Source organism: Esox lucius, chromosome 13, assembly GCF_011004845.1.
Source record: "Esox lucius isolate fEsoLuc1 chromosome 13, fEsoLuc1.pri, whole genome shotgun sequence".
In the NCBI taxonomy this organism is placed as follows: Eukaryota; Metazoa; Chordata; class Actinopteri; order Esociformes; family Esocidae; genus Esox; species Esox lucius.
In genome coordinates this window covers 11,561,308-11,588,706 of record NC_047581.1, presented here as the reverse complement: position 1 = coordinate 11,588,706, position 27,399 = coordinate 11,561,308, and the positions used below count along the sequence as shown (strand labels likewise).

The 27,399-nt window shown below is 41.7% G+C and overlaps 1 protein-coding gene across 1 annotated transcript; it reads right to left on the bottom strand.

Moving 5' to 3' along the window:
• Positions 1-257: 257 nt before the first annotated feature.
• On the bottom strand, positions 258-26,451 carry loxhd1b (lipoxygenase homology domains 1b). The gene is made up of 43 exons (XM_020052313.3): positions 25,580-26,451; positions 24,903-25,017; positions 23,611-23,691; positions 23,191-23,375; positions 22,990-23,088; positions 22,703-22,851; positions 19,332-19,455; positions 18,803-18,912; positions 18,512-18,652; positions 18,203-18,338; positions 17,783-17,943; positions 17,565-17,651; positions 17,266-17,401; positions 15,272-15,426; positions 14,951-15,111; positions 13,361-13,437; positions 12,986-13,182; positions 12,581-12,773; positions 12,237-12,397; positions 11,732-11,953; positions 11,534-11,675; positions 10,786-10,937; positions 8,995-9,128; positions 8,366-8,514; positions 8,140-8,244; positions 7,785-7,913; positions 7,527-7,691; positions 7,145-7,326; positions 6,881-6,997; positions 6,488-6,650; positions 6,235-6,389; positions 5,808-6,020; positions 3,999-4,119; positions 3,701-3,909; positions 3,424-3,609; positions 3,111-3,238; positions 2,682-2,799; positions 2,345-2,522; positions 2,054-2,239; positions 1,702-1,872; positions 1,315-1,453; positions 949-1,104; positions 258-859 (listed from the first exon to the last, which is right to left on the bottom strand). Exons 1-43 carry the CDS (start codon positions 26,322-26,324, stop codon positions 379-381), a joined length of 7,314 nt encoding a protein of 2,437 aa, XP_019907872.1. The 5' UTR covers positions 26,325-26,451; the 3' UTR covers positions 258-378.
• Between the last annotated feature and the right edge of the window lie 948 nt (positions 26,452-27,399).

Sequence of the window (27,399 nt, the reverse complement as noted above, 5' to 3'; positions counted from 1 at the left end):
TCACATACAATGCATGTTGCCAAGTATTATTTATTTATACATAGTCATCTTCACCTAGAGCTCCAGAAAAAATCAAGAGACCAATGCACCTTTTTCTTTCCTTTCCAAAAAAGTCGAAAAGGAAGGTTTTGGGTGAGGAACAGAAGCGTTCAATTTGCAGAGGTCTCTTAATTTTAACCCTTCTGTTCCCCACTAAAAACGTTCCTTTTCGACTTTATTGTAAAGAAAAGAAAAAGGTGCAGTGGACAATTTTTTTCTGGAGCTGTATATTGTGTTTAACAAAATGAAATAGTCAAACATAGAAAATGGTTTCGAATTAAATTAATAAGTCTTCGTGAAAAAACGATCTTCAAAACTCCAAGACATCAACAAAGGGTGCTAGTATTTGGGGTATATCACTCTTTGTGTCTCCCCATCTGCCTTCTGAGGGTCCAACCACTTCCCACACTGGAAGATGGTGGTCACCGAGTTGGCTGTGTTGGTTACCTCTACACACTCCAGGTACCAACCTGAGTTAAGGCTTGATCTGTCATGCTCCACTTTTACCCTCAGCAGCTCCCCTAAATCTAACATTTCCAGAACAAAACGATCGGTGTGTCCCTGCTCAAAAAGGTTTCGGAACTTCTGCTTTAATGGGCGTTTTCCAGAATCCCCATTGGTGCCATATATAGTGATGTAAACATTAGAGTCAGTCCCGGCCCCTTTCATGTCACCGGTGATGACAATTACCTCATATTTAACGGGTACAAGGTTGCGGACCTTGCTGGCAAAGCTCTCAATGGTTTTAAAGCATTCAAATGTTAGGAACTTATCCCGTTTGGCTGCTAAAGGAATCCGGGCATCACAGTGGAAGAAGTATCTGGACCAAAACAAAGAGAAGCATGATGACATGAGAATACATTTTGATTAAAAAAAAAACACTCTTTGTTTCCAGAAGGTCTTACTCACTTGTTACCCAGTTCCTTTTCTGTCACCACTACCTCCAGCAGGTGCCAGAAAGCTTCAGCCTTCACCTTCTTGTTGTCTTTAGTTATGTGCCCCACGCAGATTCCAGCTATGTCACCCACATGCTTGGAGGAAAACTCAAATGTGTCTGTGGCTCCACTGAAAAGAGATGACCACAGGAGATGTCGGTATCAACCTCCTTTTGATCTGTGAACTAAAAGGCACTGTATGGACCGAAGTGTCCTGTAATGAATAGCTTGCTCAAACCAGCAATAAGGTGAAAAACACTAGAATGCCAGAGCCTTAGAAAACAATTGAGGATTCTCGAGGAGCACCAATAAGAACAGAAGGTTTTCTTTGAGGACCTACCAAAGGAATCTCTTTTTCTTTGAAGTATTCTCCAGCAAAAACTCCTTTGAACGTCCCTTCCTTCCTTCCAGTATGATCCACGCGTTCTCCTTGGTGTCCGCGTCATCTGTGTCAGCTGTTGTTATGGCAATTTCATATTCTGGAGAAAGAATACAAAATGAAACTTCAAATTAATGTTCAAGCCAAGATATTAGGTGTGGTGATTAAAAGGAAACATTAACTGACCTAGTAGATCACATTTGTTTATATTAATTCATATGTATGATCAATTTATTAGAATATAAGTGCATAGTAATATAATAACACAACCGTCATTATCCAGTAATGATATCCATTTCATGAGTTAATTGGCTTACTGGTCAACATCGGGGTCAGAGTAGAACTTACTTGTCTTCTCACTAAAGTCAAGGATGTCATTGTTGGCACAGGCCAGCTCTCTCATGATCTGCCCGTCATCTGCGTTCTTGGCCAGCCAGCGATTACATGGGAAACGGAAATTTTGGTCCATGGTCTCATCCTTTACATCGATGTACTCTAAATGCCAACCTGGTGCAGGACCTGAGGGAAATGCAGGTTAGTACAGATTCTCTTGCCTCTACAACTATGACCAACACCTTTTTTCCCTTGCTGGAGATCCTGTGTAAAGAAAACTGCTGTTGTAAAGAAAGAAATCATGAGTTAAAAGGAAAGCATCCCCCGTGTCTTGTCAAAGTCTGGCTGATGCAGACCCATTTCTCACCTTTGTTGTCATGCCACACTCTGACCTTGGACAGCTCTCCCAGGCTGAGGATGTCTTGAAAGCGAAAAATGTCCTTTAACTTCCGCTCAAACTTGTTTCTGTTACCGCTTTCCTTCAATGCCAGTGTGCCAGTGTCCCCGTTCTCCCCAAACAATATCAGGAAGACATTGGCATCAGTACCCGCGCCTTGGAGAAAACAGGAAAGAGGAGATTAAACGTGGTAAAAACTAAACCCAGTGGTGTTCTTCCAAATCTGGAGTTTGGTTCCCATAAGAACCTGTTGGGACCAACCTCCAACATCGCTGGTCTGAACCTGGATGATGTAGGTGGTCCTCTCCACCATCTCTTCATCATCTATCACCGCTGCAAGCTCACAGATCTTAGTTCTTTTGGGCCCTTTGGTCTTCGACAGCCAGTTCTCATATGTAAACACCGACACCTCCTCCGTAGTCGGTTTGTGCATCAGGATCTAGTGGACACGTATCCCAAACAAACCAGGCATTTACACTGACATGTTATTCCTTCAGCAGACAGACACTCTCAGAGCAACCTACAGTACCAGTTTAGAGATAAGGAGACTGAAATAGTACCATCATACAGAATGAATGCTGTACATTTTAGTGCCAACCTTGTCCAGGAACCAGTCTGGGCGACTCCCAGAGCCGTCAATGCGAACACGGATCTTTTTCAGAGGAGCAATGTCATCGATCTCCAGGTTAAACGTGTCCTCTTGGCCTCTTTCAAACCTGAGAGGAGGGATACGTGGTTGTCATTCATGATAGGAAACAGATAAAGGTAGGGTACACCGTACAATAGTCAAATGGACAATGCAATGGATCCCCTGATTTTTTTTAATGGTACACAAGTCCTCTTATTCTTCAAAATAAGTTGAATGAAAACACATTGTCATTTACTGCGATGACCTGGGAACGAGTACATTTAACTGCCATGCTCAGGGGCAGAACATCAGATTCCTTGCTGGCTCTGGGATTCGATCTGCTGTTCAAATGCTCAAACCACTAGGCTACCAGATGGACCTGAAAAGCTGTGACGTCACCTGTCCTCATTCTTGGGCAGCAGCATCTCCTCTGTGCTCCCGTTGGCACCAAACACAGTCAGGAATATGTTGGTGTCAGTCCCTGCTTCCAGGGTGTCGCCTGTGATGACCGTGGCCAGATAGACGATCTGCAGGGAAAACATGCAGCACATCCATGCGTCTTGCATTTAACGTCTAATGAGACAGTTGAATAAACGTCAAGGAAGTCATAAAGGAGCATCCAAAATAGAGTGTACAAAACCGACCATGCATATTGAACACATATGCCTGTCACCTAGTGGTATTCAGTCTATTCATGCCCCAACAAACTCGCCTTCCGGACGATGTTGATGCTGTTGGCATCTAGTACGTTGAATAGTCTGCTGGTGAGACCGTCTCCTCTGTCTTTGGCCAACCAGCACTTGCAAGGGAAGATGTATTGGATGCCTTTGGTTGGAACGGCGACCGACAGCTCATCCACCAACCAGCAGCTCTCTGGGGAGGCCCCATTATGCCCCAGCTAGATAGAGGTTGAGGTGGACATGTCATTGGAAGAGAGATGGAGGCAACCACAAACATCGTTCAAAGTGTTGTAACATACTCATCCTTACCTCCACCCTCTTGATCTCTCCCACGTCTGTTCCATAGCAATGGAAGTGTTCCATGCTCCCTGCGGCAAAACTCTTCTTCCCCTCAGGCAGATCCAGCCACAGCCGTTCCGTCTCAATGTCATTTGGTCCCAAGACAATGACATAGACCCTGGAGGTGGTGCTGGCATCACGGTCCATCCCAGTGGACACGGTGAAGTGGTAGGGAATCACTAACCAGCAGGAAGGAGAACATCCATACATTGTTTTATATGGTCCCGTCGTGTAATGAAGCAAGGTCTCAACCGAAGTCCTAGTTTACCTGGACCCTCCTCTACGACTGCCTTTTTCTTCTTCTTCTTCTTGTTTGCGTTCTTGTCCAGCCCTATCCTGGCCATCGTGCTCTTTGTGTTTATGTTGCTGTTCCTCTCACCCTCATAATCCTGGAAAGGGACGAGACAACCTATTTGAACAGCTTTTCCCAGCGGTTTGTTTGTTAGCAGGGATTCTTTGTTTTAGAACCACTTAGGTAACTACAAAACTGCTTTCTCTTCTCTACTTAATTCAACATTTTCTCCATTCCCACTCCACTGTCTCTGCGGACAACTGTGTCAACTATTTTAAAAAGAAGGATGATGACATTCACCATTATATCTCTCAGAATAATCATCTTGACAAGTCAGGCTTCAAGACAAGACTTACAGAACAAGACGAATCTTAGGCTGCTGTGCTCTGTGTCGTGAAGGCTCTCTTACACACCAAAGACTTTCTCTCCTCTGTTCTCAACCAAATAGATCTATCGACCGCCTCTGATCCTCCATTCTACCCCCTCAAGACCAGCTGTAAGGCTCTGCACACTCTTGGATTGCATCATACTTGGCAGGTAGCTTGTACCAGGTAAGGTGACGATGATCTGTGTCTACACCACTCCACAAGCTCTAACTACAGGTGTCCTCCAAGGCATGCTTCTAGGCCCTCCTCACTTCTGACACATTTTGGGTCTCCCTCCCAAAATGAAAATAACCTTGGCACTCTAGAGAGAACCTTGTAGTTCTCTGCAAAATATCCAAATGGTAGCTCACTCCTGAAGGTTTATGCTATTCAGAAAGTGCATCTGTCCTACTTCAGGCAGTCTTCACATCCTCCCAAGTCAAAAAAAGCAGTATTAATCTGTAACAATTTAAGTTGTAGTTTATACACTAAATAGTGTTAAAACAGTATTTAACAACGTAAATAGGATTTAGATAGTAATAAGTATATTTCATATGTGTCCAGCTCCTGCCAACGACAACACCATCCTTTCCACTGATGCTGCTATGACAGCAGAGTCACTTATAACTCCTGGGAACGGTTACCATGCCAACCCGGGTTTAAACTCTTGGCCCACCTGCCCATCAACTAAAATGTTGCTCCCTACAAAAGTCTATCTCAAATAAGAGCACACAAAGTCCCGCCCCCAACCCAAACAGAATAATAACAATTGCTTTTTTCTTTACTCACTGACTTCGCTGATAACATTCATTGAGAACAACTTAGTAACTGTGGATGTGATAGTTTTTTACTGTATAATGGGTTGACTTCAGTCTCCTTATCTTAAAACAGGTACTGTAGGTTGCTCTGAGAGTGTCTGTCTGCTGAAGGAATAACATGTCAGTGTAATTGCCTGGTTTGTTTGGGATACGTGTCCACTAGATCCTGATGCACAAACCGACTACGGAGGAGGTGTCAGTGTTGATATATGAGAACTGGCTGTCGAAGACCAAAGGACCTAAAATGACTATGATGAATGCACCGCCTGTAAGTCACTCTAGATAATAGCATCTGTTAAATTACTTAAATGTACTGTACATGTAATCGTGTGTAGAAAAGAATGCTTAATGTTTCACTGCCACAACCCCTCTTTTCCTGCCACAACCCCTTTTAAAATGTCGTGCACAGCTTGACGTTGGAGAGTCTTATCTTTAATTTATGGAACATTTCAGCTAATAGCTTCAACGATTTGAAAGCTCGGGCCAGATTCATAGGAATATGAAGCGGTCTGGAGTAGCTAACCACTAAATAGCTCTTGACATGGTTTTTAGGGGCTTTACATTCCCCCTATGAAACAATCTAAGGACCCTTGGGATTGTACCTTCACGTAGAATGTTCTGTCAATGCGTTTGTCCTCCTTCTTCTTGGAGAGCCACCGCTCACACAAGAACATGTACACCTCCTCTGTTTCCAGGTCTACCACCTCCACCTGGTCAAGGTACCAGTCTGGCCCCAGAAAGTCTGAATTGTCGTGGCGGATACGGATCTTAAACACCTGGCCAAGATCCACCGCCTCAATGGAGAATTTATCTACCTAGGAAAAAGTCAACAAGAACCCAATAAGTCAAATTTGTTTGGATGCAATAATGGACTGAAACTGGCTTAAAGGAATTAAGACCCAATCCTCCATTACATGAAGTCACCCAAATGAAACAGCATAGTTTTATGTCCACTAAATGACATGGTAAACTACAGTATTGGTGATAACTGCAACCTTATGTAACGTGTTACCAGATGTCAACACGTACCGCTCCTCTTTCAAACTTGTTGCGAGTGCTCTCGGACTTGCTGAGTTTGCGTTCCCCTGTGTCTCCCAGGTCACCGTAGATAGTGAGAAACACGTTGGCATCCGTCCCTCCTCCGTACATGTCCCCCGTTCTCACAGACACCACATAGGTGTGAGCTAGAGATCGCCACAGAGCCGTTATCATGTGTGTTCAGTGTCACAGAACTGGAGGCAGGATATGTCTTATGTGATGGCGGAGGCAGCTGGGGACCTACTTTCAAGAGCGTCCTCCACCTCTACCTCTGTTCGTTTCAGTTTTCCTTCCTTCAGCAGTTTCTCTGTGATGATGTCAGATGGGACCAGCTCTCTCACCGTCTCCCCGTCGTCCTCTGACTTGGCTAACCAGCGCTCACATGGGAAGATGGTGGTCTCCGAACCCTGAACAGTTATGGGGAGCCATATTGGAAAGGTGTTTGATTAATTAATAGTTTAAAAAAAGGAAATTGTCTGATAGGACTGAATGGTGAACAATGTGTAGACTGCTATAGGTCAAGCTGGTTCACTAACCTATTATTGCAGATATATGAAGCAGGAAGAAGAAACAACATATTGAAACAAGCCATAGCCCATTCAGTGAATGGGAGGGGTTCAATGCAGTGCTTCCGTACCTTTCCCTTTCGGAGCAGGCGTCGGATCTCTACTCTGTCCAGATGCCAGCCTGGGTTGGTGCCGCTATTGTCGTGGCCAATACGGATCTTCTCTATGACATCCCCAACATCCTCCAACTACAGGCACCAACATCAGAGCACCTTTGATTAAATGCCAACCACTCTAACATTACATCTTGGCATTGACACTTGACACTGTATGCATTTTTATTCATAGGCAATTGCGAATTGTTTGCACATTTTTATAGAGAGGAGCGCACAAACCTCGACTATAAACATATCCTCAGCTCCTCTCTCGAAGAACATCCTTCTCTCTCTCTTGTTGACACACAGGGATTTCTGTTGTGTGCAAAGGGCCTTCTGACCATACAGAACTAGGAAAACGTCTGCATCCGTCCCGGCGCCAAACACATCGCTGGTGTATGTCTTGATCTCGTAAGGAACAACTGAAAAGAGTCAGGAGAATGCCTGATGTCACTATTGTGAGTCAGTCAGTGTCCTGGTGATCTGCGAATGAGCTGAGTACACTAACTCAGTGATGGGCACTAAACCAAATTCATCCTGATGTTCCTTAACGCTTTGGAAGGTCCCTAAACACTCAACATCATACTCCATTCCAGTTTAAACATTAAAAACCACAACTTACATGGCACATAGAGTTCGGTCTGTAGCTCATTGGGGTACAGGTCTCTCACAATGGCTCCGTCGTCCTCGCCTTTATCCAGCCAACGGCCACACGGGAAACAGAGTCGCTGGCCCAGAGACGGAGCGTCCACCTCCACCCAGTCCAAAAACCAGCCGGGAGAGCCGCCTTGGCACCACACAGAGACACAGAGGTCACGAGGTCACGGGGGTTTCAGGGCGCAGGGATACTCGTTCCCATGGGCGCTCCATGAGGTCTCACCTGAGTTGTCATGTCCGATGCGTAGCCTCTCCAGGTCGCCCAGGTCCACAGCTTCCACGGTGAACTCCTCCACCATGCCCTTCTCAAACTTGTTCCTGTGGTTCTTACAAGCCTTCAGGTTGATTATCCCTGGAACCAGCGTAGTCACGAGTGTGGCAATGGGAAAATTAGTAATTCACAAATGCTGTTTTCATTGTACCACATGTAACGGCATTTGGCAAAATGAATGGAAATGTGCGTCAGCAGAAGTATAAAATGTATGCTGTTACTCTGGATAACATGGTCAGCTGAATGACGCACATGCAGATTGTAAATGTAACACAGGCCACCTATAATAGTGATTATTCCATAGCACCTGTATCATCTTTTGCACCATACAGGATAGCAAAAACATTGGCATCGGTCCCAGCATGTTTCTTCTCTCCTGTCTTTATTTTTAGGGTAAAAGTTGTGGACATGGCTGCAAGACAACAAGCAAATAAAATAATTTATTTTTTACTTGATGTTTTCATAATACCTATTGAAGTTGTTATAAGCATTAATTATATAATGTGAATCATCCAAGAAACGAGTATGGTAACCTTTTTGCTCCAGTCCCAGCGTGGCTGCCCCTGTCCCCTCCTCATCCTCTTCCCTCTTCATGAAGGCTTCGTCCACAGGCACAAGCTCCCTGGCGATTTGTCCATCATCCTCATCCACTGCCAGCCAGCGGTTACATGGGAAGTAGTACCTTTGTCAAGAGAGGAACCTTTTAGTCACGCTGTCTTGGTGAACACAAGAACACTTTATACTCAATGCTAAGGCACTAATGACATCCTTTGAGTCAGTCTCACAAATTAAATTCTATGAAGTGTAATTTCTTTAGGTATAACATCTTGGATCTGAGTAACGTGTCAGTGCTTAGCTGTTTTGTTGCTGAAAAGGCAATTGACTTTCAATCTTTTTACATTTTTTACAGGAATGTGATTTTACAAAATAAATATTAGTTACATTCAAACTTTCATATTAGTTACATTCAAACATACAATCCAAGTACCATCAGTGTAATGACTAATGGACAAATAGCTGATGTTTAACATGGTTTCATGAGAATCACCTGAATATAGCCAGAATATGGAATTAACAAGAGAAGGTGACTTGGGTATTGGCGAATCTCGACTGTCTATAGTGGCCTCTTCTTATTAGACTACCACACCCAACCACAACTTACGTGGTGTCGTCCTTGGTGTCTACTATCTCCACGCGGTCCAGGTACCAGGATGGATAAGACGAGGTGTTGTCATGGCGAATGCGTAACTTCCTCAGAAGACCCAGCTCGATGGCTGTTATGTTGAAGACATCCTCCTGCATAACAACAGTAGCAGTGACAAAGAGCCTGGTGGTAGTTTAAAAACAGGATACCACCTACACAGTACCATACAGGATACCACCTACACAGTACCATACAGGATAACACCTACACGGTACCATACAGGATACAGGTTACCACCTACATGGTACCATACAGGATACAGGTTACCACCTACATGGTACCATACAGGATACAGGTTACCACCTACATGGTACCATACAGGATACAGGTTACAACTTACATGGTACCATACAGGATACAGGTTACAACTTACATGGTACCATACAGGATACAGGTTACCACCTACATGGTACCATACAGGATACAGGTTACCACCTACATGGTACCATACAGGATACAGGTTACAACTTACATGGTACCATACAGGATACAGGTTACAACTTACATGGTACCATACAGGATACAGGTTACCACCTACATGGTACCATACAGGATACAGGTTACCACCTACATGGTACCATACAGGATACAGGTTACAACTTACATGGTACCATACAGGATACAGGTTACAACTTACATGGTACCATACAGGATACAGGTTACCACCTACATGGTACCATACAGGATACAGGTTACCACCTACATGGTACCATACCGGATACAGGTTACAACTTACATGGTACCATACAGGATACCACCTACACGGTGCCATATAGAATACAGGTTACCACCTACATAAAGGTTTCTTCAGCTGTTCCTGTACATTCATTTGTAATTTAAATCTCTTAGTGGACACTCCAAAGCAATTTACACTGAGTGCGTATGTTGTAAAACACACTGACATCCCCCATGGGAATCAAACCCACAGCCCTGGTACTGTAAGCACCATACTCAACCCACTGCACCACACATGGCCTGTCCTGCTGTAGTAAGAACTAGTTTGACACAACGCTGGTATGCACCAGATGAACAGAAGCCTTGACTAAAGATCTCAAAACTCTCATATCTCTGCCATGATGCCTGCGTAATGCAATCTACTCATTCAGTAAATAAGGTCTTCAGCAACTGTCAAAGATTCATGACATGAGGTCACACTCGCCTGATCCCAGGAATAAAACTCATTGCTCGCGGATGTGTTCTCCTCTTTGTTCCAAAGAGCCAAAAGTTAATATGAATTATTCACCGGTTCACATTATGTGACGAGTAAAAGTACACCTACGCTAAGTCTAATTTGAATAACAGGATACACGCTATCAGGTTCGTTATTGTAGCGCAAGACAGGCTGACAGGTTCAGTGACTTTGGCGACTGCTTCCAGCTACTCTCTGTCACAGATAGCCTACTGGACCTCATGTAATCCCAGAGAAACATGACGAGCAACAGCCTGCATGAAGGCTCTTATTGCTGAATGTGCTTGGCGCCTAATTCTTGATTTGTCAAGGGATATGTAAAGCAAATTAGGGCATTGTGGTCTGTGCCTGGGTAACAGTATTAAAGCAAAACTGTAATATCGCACTTACAGTCAGATCCTCAAGTAAAACGAAAACAAGGAACCTGGGAGAAGTCAACCTAATAGGGCAGTAAATATACCGAGGTTTTCTAAGAAAAGCAGTGCTTGACTACAGTGGGCATCGAAATCGTGTAAGAGCTATTGTTTTCCTGCTGAAGTCATTGCTGACCCGCTTCTCACCTGCCCTGCCTCAAATTTGTTAAGGTTGCCGGACGTCTGGAGGTACCGCTCCCCAGTGTCCCCGTTCTCCCCATAAATATTGATGTAGACGTTGGCATCAGTCCCGGACCCTTGCATATTCCCGGTGAAGACGCACACTTCATAGACGTTTTCTATGGAACAATACAAAGGGAAGGTAATTCAGACTTCCACCAGGAATGAGATATGTTTCAGATTTTACTGCCTTAAATACTTTCCCCCTAAACATCTAAACAACCTACTCATAGCAGTGCTGCTATGGCCTTTGGGGGCCCTTAGCTACATTTGCAACCGCTTATATCACTTATGCCTAGAACCGTCTCCGCTCCGTGTAATATAATATCACTCCAAGTCATAACTAGGGGTAATCAATGTATCCTCATATTGTATGACTAAATGTTCTCCCTTTAAGAATGTTAATGAAGTAAAAACTATTTAATGTCATAATCGCTAAAGGGTGAGAGATTTCTAGGGTACTGAGATTTGTTTCACACATAATTGGCCAAGAGAAGCAAGGTTTATTTCTTGTGCACCAAAAAGCACAAATCTCGATAACACACTTAAAAATATTATAATTATCTTTTTTTGTAGGATATTGTGAAAAGTAGACACTTTCTACACATGCAAATATTACCATTAGGAAGAGTAATTTTGTAAATTGTCACATTCTGATTCGGATCTATTTCCTCGAAACAAAAATGACATTGATATCTCCTCTCCTATCCAGTACCTTCCAAGTCCTCTGCATCCTCAGGCAGCAGCTCTACCACCAGCTCCCTGTCCTCTTCCCCCCTGGCCAGCCAGCGGGAGCAGGGGAAGGAATACGTCAATACTATCTCCTGCATCACCTCCTCAGTCTCTTCCTCCTCCTCCTGAGAACAAAATAGAATAGAACGTATTGAGACAGTGAAATTAAACAGTTCAAAGCAATTTCAAGAAACCTGGGGGAAAATATATTAGAATGACTTTCCTTCTCATCCTTCTTCTTTTTCTTCTTCTTTTTCTTCTCTTCCTTTTTCTTGACCTTGGTCACCATGCCCATGATCAGGTGTTTGACATCTACCTTCTCTAGGAACCAGCCGGAGCCCATCCCAGCACCGTCATGACCGATACGCACCTTGAAGATCTTTCCTACGTCTCGGCTTTCTATCTACAGGAAAATGGTCAGGACAAAATCTTGACAGTCTTAAACCGTGATCTCTCTTTATGTAGCCGCACTTCTGCATAATGATCCCTACTGAATACAATAATGAAATACTGTCCCTGGTGAGAACACACTTCTAAAGGTGTCATGCTATTAAACCTTTTAGTTACCTGTGTCAAATATTTGTGTCCATAGTGACATTGTATGATTTCAATAATGTTAGTCTGTCTAAAACAACATACAAAATCCACAGACAAAAAGCCTTGACAGGATACTTGACAATAATTACCTTGAATATTTCAGTAGATCCTCTCTCAAAGTTGTTGGACCTGCTGGCCAGAGTGATGACATCTGTCTTGCCCTTTTCACCGTAGATCTGGATGAAAACATTGGCGTTGGTCCCAGCAAAACTCACATCACCCGTCACAACTGTTATCTCATAGTTGATCACTGAAAGGCAAGACGATACAAACATAATTGTACTATAGCAGAACACGCAAAAAATGCACAGCCTTAGAACAACCTAATCCCTGTGAGTATATCCTCATAGTATGATTCATTGCTTACTAAAAATAAAAAGGGAAACCCATAGTTGTGACATGGATATATATCAGGGTGTATGTAAGTGGTTACATTGTTCAATGTCCAGAATCTCGCTGGGGTAGATCTCCACCTCCGTCTTGCCGTCTGCCTCGTCTTTACTGAGCCAGCGGTGGCTTGGGAACATGTACTGGTACCCATGGACTGGCACCATGATCTGGACACTGTCCAGGAACCAACCAGCATTCATTCCCTCGTTGGTGTGACCAATCAACATACGGTTGATCTAGCAAAGTAAAGAAAATACACACTGTGCGTGAATCTTGGTGCAACATTTAAACGAGTCCGACTCATGTGCGAGCAATCTCAAAGATTTAGCTTTCCATGAAAAAGGTGTGAAATGCTTTCATGTTTTTGAGAGATTACACCTCAGCAGAAATAAAGAGAGCATAGCCTCTACGCCTAAAATGGAAAACAGGAAGGCTACTGTTACTGTACCTGTCCGATGTCAAGAGTCTCCACAGTGAACACATCTACCCGGCCCACCTCAAAGTAGTTGCTCAGGTTGTTGTCGGAGACCACCAGCATCATCTTACCGGTGTCCGCCTTCTCCCCGTACAGCTTCACAAACACCCTGGAGTTGGAGCTGGCCCCACTGATGTTGCCGGTCTTCACTGAGATGTGGTAGCTCACGTCTAGGAGACATGACTTAGGTTCTAGTTAACCAACATTTGTTCATTCACTTGGCAGTCACAAAACCACTATCAAAATGTTTCAAACCCATTTAATATGGTGTCATTAAGTGAACTGAAACCTCCTTAGAACAACTTAAACATCACAGTGAGTTGAGGAAAACTCCCCACAAAGTCTTACTGTAAAGACGCTGTCCATCTGAAAAAGGAACTAACTCCCGAACAATCTGTCCGTCATCCTCATTCCGATCTAGCCATCTGAAATGTGTACAAGAAACATGGTTGACTTAACTCATACACTCCCTGACAACCAGACACCTTTGCCATCATCTTCCCCAAAGTAATAGCTCATGTGTCTTGAATACACACACAGCTTCATTGCATTTCCAGTGGAACGCAGCTTTTGATTTGCAGTACTGCGTTGCAGGGGTAGATGCAGTGCGCTCAGTTCAGTGCACGTGTTGGATTTATCCATCTTATTCATTGTGTTGTATGAATAAATTACTTGGAAATGATAGCAACAGGTGAATGTAGAATTTACACTGATCAGCCATAACTTTATGACCACCTGCCTAATATTTTGTAGGTCCCCCTTTTGCCACCAAAACAGCCCTGACCCTTCGAGGCATGGCCTAGACCTCTGAAGGTGTGCTGTGGTATCTGACACCAAGACGTTAGCAGCAAATATTTTAAGTCCTGTACGTTGCGAGGTGGGGCCTCCATGGATCTGACCTGTTTGTCCAGCACATCCCACAAATGCTCGATTGGATTGTGATCTGGGGAATTTCCTGAACCATTTTTTCTTTGTGGCAGGACACATTATCCTGCTGAAAAAGGCCAATGCCATCAGGGAATACCGTTGCCATGAAAGGGTGCATATGGTCTGCAACAATGCTAGGGTAGGTGATGCGTGACAAAGTAACTTCCACATGAATGGCAGGACCCAAGGTTTCCACGCAGAACATTTTCCAAACCATCACACTGCCTTCGCCGGCTTGCCTTCTTCCCATAGTGCATCCTGGTGCCATGTGTTCTCCAGGTAAGCGACGCACACGCACCTGGCCATCCACGTGATGTAAAAGAAAACGTCATTCATCAGACCAGGCCACCTTTTTACATTGCTCCATGGTCCAGTTTTGATTCTCATGTCCCCATTGTAGGCGCTTTTGGCAGTGGACAGGGGTCAACATGGGCACCCTGACTGGTCTGCGGCTACGCAGCCCCATACGCAACAAAATGCGATGCACTGTTTGTTCTGACACCTATCAGTTCCAGCATTAACTTTTTCATCAGTTTGAGCTGCCGTAGCTCGTCTATTGGATCGGTCCCCACGTGCATGAATGAGCCTTGGCCGCCCATGACCCGGTTCATCGCTTTTCCTTCCTTGGATAACTTTTGATAGATATTGACCACTGCAGACTGGGAACACCCCACATTTTTGGAGATGCTCTGACCCAGTCTAGGCATGACAATTTGTCAAAGTCGCTCAGATCCTTACGCTTGCCCATTTTTCCTGCTTCTAACACATCAACTTTGTGGACAGAATGTTCACTTGCTGCCAAACAGGTGCAATGATAATGACTATCAGTGTTATTCACTTCACCTGTCATTGGTCATAACGTTATGGCTAATATGTTGCACACAATACCCAGATGATTAAATTTGGTGGAGTGATGCTGTAGGTGTGATCAAGGTGTTACAGACATTCCATGACTGTCCCAGGTCACACAGTCCACACGTTACCTTTATAATACCACGTCCTTTGTCTTACCTGCGGCATGGGAAATCTACAGCTTGAGACTCAGCCTGTCCCTCGTCCCTGACCAACACTTTGTCTAAGTACCAGCCACAACCTCCGCCCCGCCCATTGTGTCCGATTCGCACACGCTGCAAGATCCCAATCGACACCGCTTCAATGATGAACTCATCCATCTGAATCACAAAGAGAACAAACAAGGGTTTTGGAGAATCGATAAAGGCCAATGTACGTGAAAAAACCTGTAGATTCATAATTTAGCATGTAGAGTAAACAGCCTGTAGTGGATAGTATATTATAGTCCATGGATACATATTAAATTCCCAGAGGACTCACGCTGCCCTTTTCAAACTTGTTGACGTTGTTTTTGCAGTTGATCAGCGTGCGTTCCCCTGTGTCCCCAAGGTCACCAATGAGGTTGAGGAAGACGGTGGCGTCTGTCCCGCTACCGCTAACGTTCCCAGTGCACACGGTCACGCGATACTTGACCACTACAACAACATCACAACATTCACACTGGTCACACAATACTTGACCACCACAACAACATCACAACATTCACACTGGTCACACAATACTTGACCACCACAACAACATCACAACATTCACACTGGTCACACAATACTTGACCACCACAACAACATCACAACATTCACACTGGTCACACAATACTTGACCACCACAACAACATCACAACATTCACACTGGTCACACAATACTTGACCACCACAACAATATCACAACATTCACGGTAGTTGGCTTGCATATAGTGAAACAATCCAGTATAGTGTTGCATATAGGGAAACAATCCAGTATAGTGTTGCATATAGTGAAACAATCTAGTATGGTGTTGCATATAGGGAAACAATCCAGTATAGTGTTGCATATAGGGAAACAATCCAGTATAGTGTTGCATATAGGGAAACAATCCAGTATAGTGTTGCATATAGGGAAACAATCCAGTATAGTGTTGCATATAGGGAAACAATCCAGTATAGTGTTGCATATAGTGAAACAATCCAGTATAGTGTTGCATATAGGGAAACAATCCAGTATAGTGTTGCATATAGGGAAACAATCCAGTATAGTGTTGCATATAGGGAAACAATCCAGTATAGTGTTGCATATAGGGAAACAATCCAGTATAGTGTTGCATATAGGGAAACAATCCAGTATAGTGTTGCATATAGTGAAACAATCCAGTATAGTGTTGCATATAGTGAAACAATCCAGTATAGTGTTGCATATAGGGAAACAATCCAGTATAGTGTTGCATATAGGGAAACAATCTAGTATAGTGTTGCATATAGTGAAACAATCCAGTATAGTGTTGCATATAGGGAAACAATCTAGTATAGTGTTGCATATAGGGAAACAATCCAGTATAGTGTTGCATATAGGGAAACAATCCAGTATAGTGTTGCATATAGGGAAACAATCTAGTATAGTGTTGCATATAGTGAAACAATCCAGTATAGTGTTGCATATAGGGAAACAATCTAGTATAGTGTTGCATATAGGGAAACAATCCAGTATAGTGTTGCATATAGGGAAACAATCCAGTATAGTGTTGCATATAGGGAAACAATCCAGTATAGTGTTGCATATAGTGAAACAATCTAGTATAGTGTTGCATATAGTGAAACAATCCAGTAGTTGTGAAGATGAAAAAGTAAGTACACCCCCTGGAAAACTGTCTTTTCATAAACTACAACCAAATTTATTGATAAAGGTTACCCAATATAACAAATCACAGTAAAAAAATTATAACGTTGAAACATATGTTATTATCCTGGCCAGCAGGTCCAAGAACTTTGAGAGAGGCAGGATTTTAAGGATTTATGGTCAAGTATCCCATCAAGCTTTTTTGTCTGAGTACCTAGTATGTTGCTTACAAATGGCTTTGCAACCCATCCCAGGCCTGGTCATCTATCATCCTTCTTCTGAGGGCCTTTGTTACGTCTTTTGATCTTGGCATGAATTATTACTGCACACCCTCTGGTTAATGCCAAACAAAACCAAGTTTCTAATCTTTAAGTTACTCTGCCCCTCTTTTCGTGATAAATTCCCGCCATGTTTTGTTACTGTAAAGGTAGGGGTGTACTAACTTTTCTTTGTGATTGTGATTAATTGCATAAAAGTTACTTTTTGTGTGATTTCTTAAATTGGGTTACTTTAATCTTTGAAGGTGATTGGAATTGAACTATGATATCCAGTCAAGTGTCCAAAAAAAAAGCCAACTTTCCAGGGAGTGCACTTTTTCACATGAATGTCCATGCAAGCATGTTTGCATTGGATGAAACCAAGTGGTAGATTATACTTGAACATACCAGGTAGGGGCTCAGCAATCAGCTCTCCAGTGGAAGGCAGCTCTCTCACCAGCTCGTTATCATCCTCGTTAGAGTCCAGCCAGCGCTCACAGGGAAATGTAAACTTCTCTTTTGTCAGCGTCTTCATCAGAGATACCTACAGAAACATCAAGCCAGTCAGAAGGCACATTTCTTGTCCAATTTACTCTGTCCAAACGGGGGGATGTATGAGGGCTCATTTGAGACACAGAGAAAATCCCATTGTGAACATGAAGCTTTCATAGTCAAACTTTTTCCCCCTGATGTTTTCATTAGCTCACCTTGCTCAAATGCCACCCTGCAAAAGGGCTTCTCTTTTCATGCCAAATGCGAAATTTGGTTAGCTTCCCCAAGTCAGGTAGCTCAACCTGTGTTGAAAAACACCCCAATCATTAGACAGTCATTTTGTCTACTTGTCTGTCTGTCCAAATCCAAATCCATTCGTCTGATCCATTCCTCTGATCCATTCATCTATAAATCCTAAAGATTTAATACTCACAATGAACTTATCCACCTGACCCTGTTCAAAATTGTCTGTTTTGTTGTCCAGTCTCATCTCATCTGACTTGCCCTTCTCCCCATAGACCTGGAAGTAAACCGCTGCGTCTGTTCCTGCGCCAGGAAGGTCAGATGTCCAGATCCACAAAGACCAGGGGTGCTCTGAAGGAAACCAGACCAACATTCAACAGACACACTCTGGGTCAACTCCCCACACTCATAGATACTGGATGGTTGTAATTGTCATTCGATGTGTTATGGGATGTTTACATTCCACTGAGAATGGGAACTGGCAGTTTGGCAACCATAGGCATATTTTTTTTGATTCACTACACATGGGGCTGTATGTGAACAGGTCATGACGGCATTAAAGAATCTGCATGCTTGATAATGTAATGAGAATGTAAGTGATGCTGCTTACTCTTCTGTCTCTTCTGTCTCAGTGACACCATCTCGTAGAGCTCTCTTTCTATCAGGCCATCTCCTTCATCCTCATCCAGCCATTTGCTGCAAGGGAAGGTCTGCTCGAACCCTGTGAATGGACAGAACACCACTACCTGAACATAGACACACACACACATTACACACAAACACACACACACACACACACAGACACTGTTAGACACTGTTTACTGGACATGGAGTTTGATGCCAAACACTCACTGTATTTTAAATGAATTATTATCATAAAATGATGTGTGTGTTTGTTTGTTTGTGTGCGCATGTACACCTTCTCGCAGTACCATCCTGCGCTGACCCCTTCATTGTCATGTCCAATGGTGACTCGACTGAGGGGGCTGAGGAGAGCAGCTATCTCCACTATAAAGATATCCGTCAGGCCACGTTCAAATCTACCCCCTTCCAGGAAAATCTTGGGAAGAGACCAGGTACAAATGTTCATGCAAACACTTTCAAAGTTACTTTCACTCTTTCAACAAATACCAGTGAAGAAAAACAAGGCAGCCATTTTGATCAATTGACATCAAAACCACATTCTATGGTACCGGATGCGTGGCTTTACCTTGCCACTGTTCTTCAGGCCCTTGGAGCCGTGCATCAGGATGTGGATCTTGGAGTTGGTGCCAGCGCCTCTGACATTCCCTGTAACCACCTGGATGTTGTACATAATACCTGGCCGGTACAGTTACACGTCAGCCAACCTGACCCTCTGCCAACTCACCACTTCGGATTCATTTAGCCAGTTACAGAAAGGGCCCACAGGGAATATGTACCAAATGAAATAATGTATAGGGTAGAGTCTGGAATAGATGTCAGGAGGGTCTGATGTATTGTTCTCTTACTGCATGTTTTTCCTTTTAAGATAATGAATCATTGCAGATGTTGTAGCACTAAATGTGGTGACAACTGTACTGTGAATATTTTTTAACCTTTTGCTACTACTGTTCTACATACTAAATGTTCTACATATTACTTGTTATCAACAATAAATCTATAAGAACACTTGATAATGTAAATATACTCAAACAGTGTACAGTGTACTGTCTTGCTGTTTCAGTGGTCATTTAAACCATTCTTTGCTCTTTTCATACCTGTGGGCTCACTGCCTCCAACCAGGATGTCCCTCTGAATCTTCCCATCGTCCTCGTCGATGGCGAACCAGCGATTGACAGGGAATTCATACAAACACTTATTTCCCATGTCATCCAAGAGTACCTGTGGGGAGAGGACATGGGGAAATATACTGTATATACACTACAGTTCAAAAGTCACTACTGTTCAAAAGTTTGGGCTCTCTTAGAAATTTCCTTGTTTTCATCCAACGTTTTGTCCATTAAAATAATATCAAATTGATCAGAAATATAGTGTAGATATTGTTAATGTTGTAAATGACTGTTGCAGCTGGAATATCTACAAAGGCTTACAGAGGCACATCATCAGCAACCATCACTCCTGTGTTCCAATGGCACATTAGGTTTGCTAATCCAGGTTCATAATTTTAAAAGGCTAATTTATCATTAGAAAACCCTTCTAATGACAAAACAAAGAACTTTCTTCTCAAACTCATAAGTCTATTCTTGTTCTGATAAATGAAGGCCATTCCATGTGAGAAATTGTACAACTGAGCAAGAGGACAAATACATTGAAGTGTCTAGTTTGAGAAAATGACACCTCACAAGTCCTCAACTGGCAGCTTCATTAAATAATACCCCTAAAACACCAGTCTCAACGTCAACAGTGAAGAGGCAACTCTGGGATGCTGGCCTTCTATGCAGAGTTGCAAAGAAAAAGCTGAGACTGGCCAATAAAAGAAAAGATTAAGATGGGCAAAAGAACACAGACACTGGACAGAAAAGGATTGGGAAAAAAGTGTTATGGACAGACAAATCTGAGTTTGAGGTTTTCAGATCACAAAGAAGAAAACTTGTGAGATGAAGACCAAATGAAAAGATGCTGGAGGAGTGCTAGGCTCCATCTGTCAAGTATGGTGGAGGCACTGTGATGGTCTGGGGGTGCTTTGGTGGTGGTGAAGTGGGGGAATTGTATAGGGTAAAAGGGATCATGAAGAAGGAAGGCTATCACTCCATTTTGCAATGCCATGCCATACCCTGTGGACGGCTCTTGATTGGAGCCAGTTTACTCCTACAACAGCACAATGACCCAAAGCACAGCTCCAAACTATACAAAAACTCTTTAAGGAAAGAAGCAGTCAGCTGGTATATTGTCTATAATGGAGTGGCCAGCACAGTCACTGGATCTCAACCCTGTTGAGCTATTGTGGGAGCAGCTTGACCGTATGGTACATATGAAGTTCCCATCAACCCAATCCAACTTGTGGGAAATGCCTCAGGAAGCATGGGGTGAAATCTCTTCAGATAACCTCTACAAACTGACAACTAGAATGCCAAAGGTCTGCAAGGCTGTAATTGCTGCAAATGGATGATTCTTTGATGAAAGCAAAGTTAAAATTATTATTTCTATTGAAAATCATTATTTCTAACCTTGTCAATGACTATATTTCCTATTCATTTTGCTATATATACCCAATTTTTTTATATATCCTATTCAAATATTTTTATGGAAAACCAGGAAATTCCTAACAGACCCTAAACTTTTGAGCGGTAGGGTATGCTGTGTTAAAGACCCATTCCTGGGGACCCCCCTATTTGTACAGCGTCTGGAAATGCGTGACTCCTGGTTCAAATTCACTCCCGTCTACCCATGGCAAAACCCCTGAAACTTGAGAAATATCATTCTGAGGATTAACAAGCATTAAATGAAGCATAAAACTTCAGCATTAAACATGATGACAAATTCATGATTCCAAATTATTCAAGATAGCAACACACCCAACATTAAAACAACACATTTACAAGATAAAAGATAATATATTTTCTTGAATTTGTAATATCTGCTGTATCTTGGTGGTCATTGGAGTCAGTCTGTGTGGCAAGCATGAGCTCATCCAGAGACTACAGGAAATCTAGAGTAATCCCATAATGGGGACTGGTTTCTCTTTACAGGCTGGGTAGGATGTCCCTCTGGCTGTGTGTTTGTTTGTGTGTGCGTGAACTCATCTCAAGGCCTATGCACTGTAACTGTAATGTGTTGGAGGTGATGGATACCAGTCTCAGATGAGAGGCCAGGGAGGAGAGGAGGATCACATGTCTTAAATACTGCTCCAGAACAGAGACACACAAACAGTGGAACTATAAAATAAGGCAGGAAATTACACAAATCAGGGGTTCTCAACTATTTTCCCCCATCATGTTTATTACACTTCAAAATGCAGTGTTTTAGAGTGGAATTTTTTTTAAATAAAGAAGCGTGTCCAAACTTTTGATTGGTACTGTATATTGACCATAGTAAATTAATATCAAACAATCTAGTTTGATAATTTAGTTTTTAACAGCACTGTCCCTTTAAAATAGTTTATTTGAGAATTTTCAAATAGCCAAAACCATTAACTTTTGTATACATGCATAGTTATTTTATAATTTGTTTTAACTTGTATCAATAAATATTTAAAATGCTAGTTTCTTATACTTGGGTAAAAATATTGTGTATTTAAGTAATTGTATTTAAGTGTTTTCAAATGTGTTAAATATATTTATTTAATTCTGCTTATGTATGTATTAATGCATTCTAGGTTTAACTAATACATGGCATTATTCAACTAGGTTTTTTTCTTTGAATTGTTGTTCACCAATAGATAACCAAAACATTATATTGTCAACATTGCACCAAACATCTTAGATAAACGAAGACCAAACATCCTTGGCAATAATGTCTGAATATACAGTACCAGTCAAACATTTTAACACACCTACTAATTCAAGGGTATTTATTTATTTTTACTATTTTCTACCTCGTACAATAATACTGAAGACATCAAAATTATGAAATAACACACAGAATCATGTAGTAACCAAAAAATTGTGATAAACAAATGAAATTACATTTATATTTTATATTCTTCAAACTAGCCACCCTTTACCTTGATGACAGCTTTGCACACTCCTGGCATTCTCTCAACCAGCTGCATGAGGTAGTCAAGTGTTCTGATTGATTCTTATTTACTAGGTATTTGCATTAGCAATGCTGCAAGCTTCCTCATGAATTCGCTGCTCCATAGATTTTTTACGTAAACATGGCAGTTTAATTTCTGCTTAATCAAAACATAGCTTGTGATCCGTTCAATTTTAAATGGGGATATCTAACCAGTGCTTCACATCTTCATTAACTTCATTATCTACGCCTCTTGCCGACAACATCAAAACACCATTTTCCAGACTCTTAAGTCAGGAGGACTTTTAGTCAGGTGTCAGCCAGGCTAATTTGAAACCAACCATTAATTCTTAAATGTTTTGGTACTTTGGGACACATAAAAGCTGAATGCTCCTAACACATTTCTATATTAATTTGTTAAATACTGCTAAAAGGATGTCTTACAATAACGTACCTTGTCCACAAACCATCCTGCAGAAGAGCCTTTGTTGTTGTGACCCATGGTAATCTTCCTTATTTTGCCTAGGTTGGGAGCTTCTAAAGTGAACTTGTCCTCCGTGCCTTTCTCAAAGTTATCCTTGTTATTGTCCAGTCGCCTCTCACCTAAAGTATAAAACGGGTCAGATACAACACACAGAATATGTTTCTGGGACCAACCCTAAAATATACATTAGTAACCATCAGAAATGTCAAACTGTAGTTTCTCAATCACAAATAACACAACATGACATATTGACTCACCTGTGTCACCAAACTCTCCAAAGATGTTGATGAAGACATCAGCATCTGTCCCACTACCTTTTACATCTGCTGTGAACACGCTCACCACATACTTGTTATCTACCAGAGAGAAACACAGTCCTTATTCAGCAGTCTTAGTCCAAGGACCTTTACACTGCATCCAACGCAATCACATTCATGATGGTGGACAATGGTACCTACATTTGGGAATGTCCAGTGGGTCCAGACTGCCCAGCAGGTCCCTGATAAACAGATTGTCCCCCTCCACTTTACTGAGCCAGTTGTTACAGGGAAAATAGAACCTCATGTGAGGTCTGGTAATGTCAGTCACCACCACTCTGTCCAGAAACCAGCTGGCGTTCATACCCGTGTTGTCATGCTCTATCCTACAGGAGAAAAATCAGTGAACCAACCAACCAATAGTTCATTAATTGGAATAGGGATTTATCAACCAATAAATATGAATGAATAAATATATGAATGAATGAAACAACCATTACACTGGATATGGAATAAAATAAATTACAAGATGGTTGTGAAGGCTGCTCTACAGTAGTGTAAAAACTGTCCAGTCCTGTCCTAGCATTTACAAACCAGTGTTCGGCGAAGGTGCTGGCATACCGTATCTTCTTCAGTAGCCCAACGCTATGAGTTTTGATCCTAAAGACATCTGTTTTGTTCTTTTCAAAAGCTGTTCTGCTCCTGAAACGAGAATGCAAGTGGGATATATGTTCTGAACTAGAAATCACACTGAAAATGTACAATGTATTTGTGATAGCAAAACCCATTAAATGTATTTTAAAGGCTGATATTGGGCTGCACCTTTTTTTTGTATCTGTCTATTTACATTTAAAATAGGTGTGTGCATTTATGTAAAAACAAGGGTGTGCATTTGGTGGTTTATCAATGGCACAGATAAGTTACATCCACTTGACAAACAATGCTGTAGTATCTAGATGGAGAGAGAGATATGAATGTCAATAGGTTTGTTTACATGGACTTTTTACATTTTGCCCATAGTCTGCCTTTAGGCCCAATGCAACAGCTAAAGATAATATACAGCATGGAGTACAACATTATTCTGAAAAAGAAACGGTGACAACGGAGTTGTCATTTCAATACCCTAAAGCAAACTTTGGAGATATTGTAATTTAGACATATATATGTTTATCAACCAAGGAAAGTACTTAATGCAAAGTAAGCAGAACACATGACTAATCATATTACCATACATATTTGTCGTACTATGTTTTACTGTTCAGACCAAAACCTTTCAGGTTAAACGTGCAATGCATTCGCCTTCGCCAAAATGTAAAACTTAAATATATTTCTAGGCTGAGGTATTCATTATACATACTATTCCAACATTCTCCTTTGCAGAAACTGGTAAGAAATCGCATGCATTTAAAAAAAATATTTAGTAGGTAATTGATATATGATACTTATGTAAGGAAATAGCAAAGCACTGTATAAATGTCCCCACTAGTCAAACATCTGTGTCATGTATTTCTTATGTATTAAAGATAACATTTCTGTTGAACATACTAATGATGTAATGTATGTTCAACAAGCAATACACAGAATTAAAATTTGACCCTGACGGATCTCCTTTTAATTCCAAACCTAAAAGAATTCCACTGAAATACCTCTTCTCTGTGCTGTGAGAGATAAAAGTAGAGACAAAAGTATAAAAAACACGTGTTACAACTCAAAGTAGTAGAGACAATATAATAAGTGATCAATATGTTTTGCAATGTAGTATATATTGGATGCCAGTTACAGTTTTTAAAATATTTGCTAACAGTATTAGTGTCAATTAGATTTTTTTTTTAAACACTGATAATTATGTACTTTAATTTATTAAATAGTCAAACCATTCAATAAATCTGAGGAAGCCCACAAAGAGGACTCACTTGCTAGTCAGATGCAGCTTGGGAGTGATGCCATATTCTCCAAAAAGAGTGATAAACACGTTGGCGTCTGTGCCCGCCCCTCTCTCATCTCCAGTGATGGTCACCACCTCATACACTGTGGAGATGTAAGACGTAGCAAAGTGAGAGTTAGAGATGGACACACACAAGACAGACAGACACACAGTGAAAACATTTGGGAGGAAAAGAAAGTCTGATTTATTAAAATATTGTTACAACTAGGTATTAAGTAGATACTGCAGGTTGACACCCAAATACCATAAGTAATAACATTGTCAGTTAAACAAGCCAATATTGCTACGGATAGGTGTCAAATTACTTCAAGTGTTGTATTACTGAGACATTTAAGGTTGACAATGAAGCTATTACACCAGGAACCAGCAATAATACAGTCATTGTATTACTGAAATGCTGAAAGGCAACCTTAAAAGGCAGAGATCATGACTTGGGAAAAGGATAACATCTCAACTGCTTTCTGTGTATCAGTCATATTACACTTCTGCAACATCCTAATATAATTAACCCAATAATTGGATGCACAGTATTTGTATGTTTTTATACTTATTGTTTTGATCCACTTACTGCTCTTATTTTTGATGCTGTAATATTATCCTACTGTCACACTGTAGCTGCCCAAAGTACAATAGAATTAGTCCTACCTTTCTTCTTGTGGTACTCATCCTCAAAGTTCTCTGTCGTCTCTGGCTTATAGTTCCGCAACTCATTCTCATAGATCTCCACATAGTTCTCAACCACTTTCTTCTTTTTGCCTTTCCCCTTTTTGGTGTCTTCTTCACTGTCCCCCAGTGAGACTTTCTTGGCCTTTTTCTTCTTCTTTTTGCTATCCCCTTCTTCATCCCCCTGTCCGGGAGGTTGTTCAACCTCTTTCTTGTTCTTTTTGGATTTGTTGTCACTGTCTTTTGATTTTTTGTCCTTTGACCCCATGTTGATCTCCAGCTGGTCTTTCTTATTCTTGGTTCCCTTTCTCGTGGTCTCAATCACATCAGGGAGCCTCTCTTCTCTCTTCTTCTGGTTGGAGTCATTACTGTGATCTTCTTCATCTGTACTCACCTCCTCCTCATTGGCCTTTTTAGCTTTCCTCCTAGTTTTCTTTAATGTACTTTTGTTCTCCCCCTTGTCCTTACTGCTCCTTACATGAGGATCAGCGTTGCCTGAGTGGCGCTCTTCTTCTGGAGCTTTTGATTTCTTCTTCTTTCCCCTGCCCGCTCCAGCATCCTCTGTGTCATCGACCCTCTTACAATTCGTCTTGGGCTTTGGCTCCTCATCCTCTAAGCTCTCGTCATCCTCGTCTTCGGTTTCCACTGCTGCCCTTGGCGTTGTGTTTTTCTTTTTCGGGGACATCTTTAATTTATTTACTACATTGTAACTGTAACCAGTTCCCATGTGTACCAGTGAAATGCGATTAAACTGACCTGTAGTACCACTGCAGTGACCTGCTGGCACCAGCAGGATAGGACCAGAGACTTACCGACTTATGGGTGTTGCACACTACTGTGTGGCTTGAGGTGGCTGGGGCAACCCTCTCCTGATGTAGTTCCTCACCTGAAACAGCAACTGACTTCATTAAAAATTACTACCACTGCGGGGTTGTTACATGACAAGACAAGAAAGCCCCTGTGAAAATTGAGAACATGCCAGCAAATTCTAACTTACACAGAAACTGCTAAATGTTCTAAAACTTGATGGGAAAATCTGTGGTTGAAAGAATAACAATGTTGTTTGCCTTGTCGTGCTACTTTGCTGCTAAATAGTTTAGACATTTAGGGATGAAGACATGTAATCACCTTTTAGTTCCTAGACAGAGCTATAATATACAAATTGCAGTAATTTGACCCAGAGTCAGGATCTTCAACCTTTTCTTGTCCAGGGACCCACCAAACCTGCCATCCACCCTCATTCAATTTGGCATTTGTAGTCATTCTTAAGGACTACAAATGCCAAAGAAACCTGTCCTCCCACATACACACCATTCAGGAGGTTATTTCAACAGAAATCTCTCAACATTTAGAAATAATTAAAATAAACACACATAATGTTCCAAAAATTAAATAATTTTAATAAATAAATCATTTTAGGAGAACTTTACATGGTTCCCATGTAGTAGCTCTGTGGACCCCTAGGGGCATAGCCTCAAATTAGTAGGGTGCTTTCTGATGTGATATGACAGCAGAATTAGAGGCATTCAACTTTTAAGCCAGTTAATATAATTTGTTTACGAAAACTCAGTTTGACTTAAAGTATCTATCTCCTAAATCGTTTATCAAGGTTATTTATTCATGATGAATCCCCAGAGAAATATGCCTAAAGGGAATCATACCCTAAGAATTAGATTGCAGCCAAGTGAGATGAAAATGACATCTCATATATTTCTGGACAAATGGCATTAGGCAGTAGCCTCAACAGACCACTAACAATCGCTGTTGTTACTGTCTCAAGGGTAAAATGGAATCTAGCATGA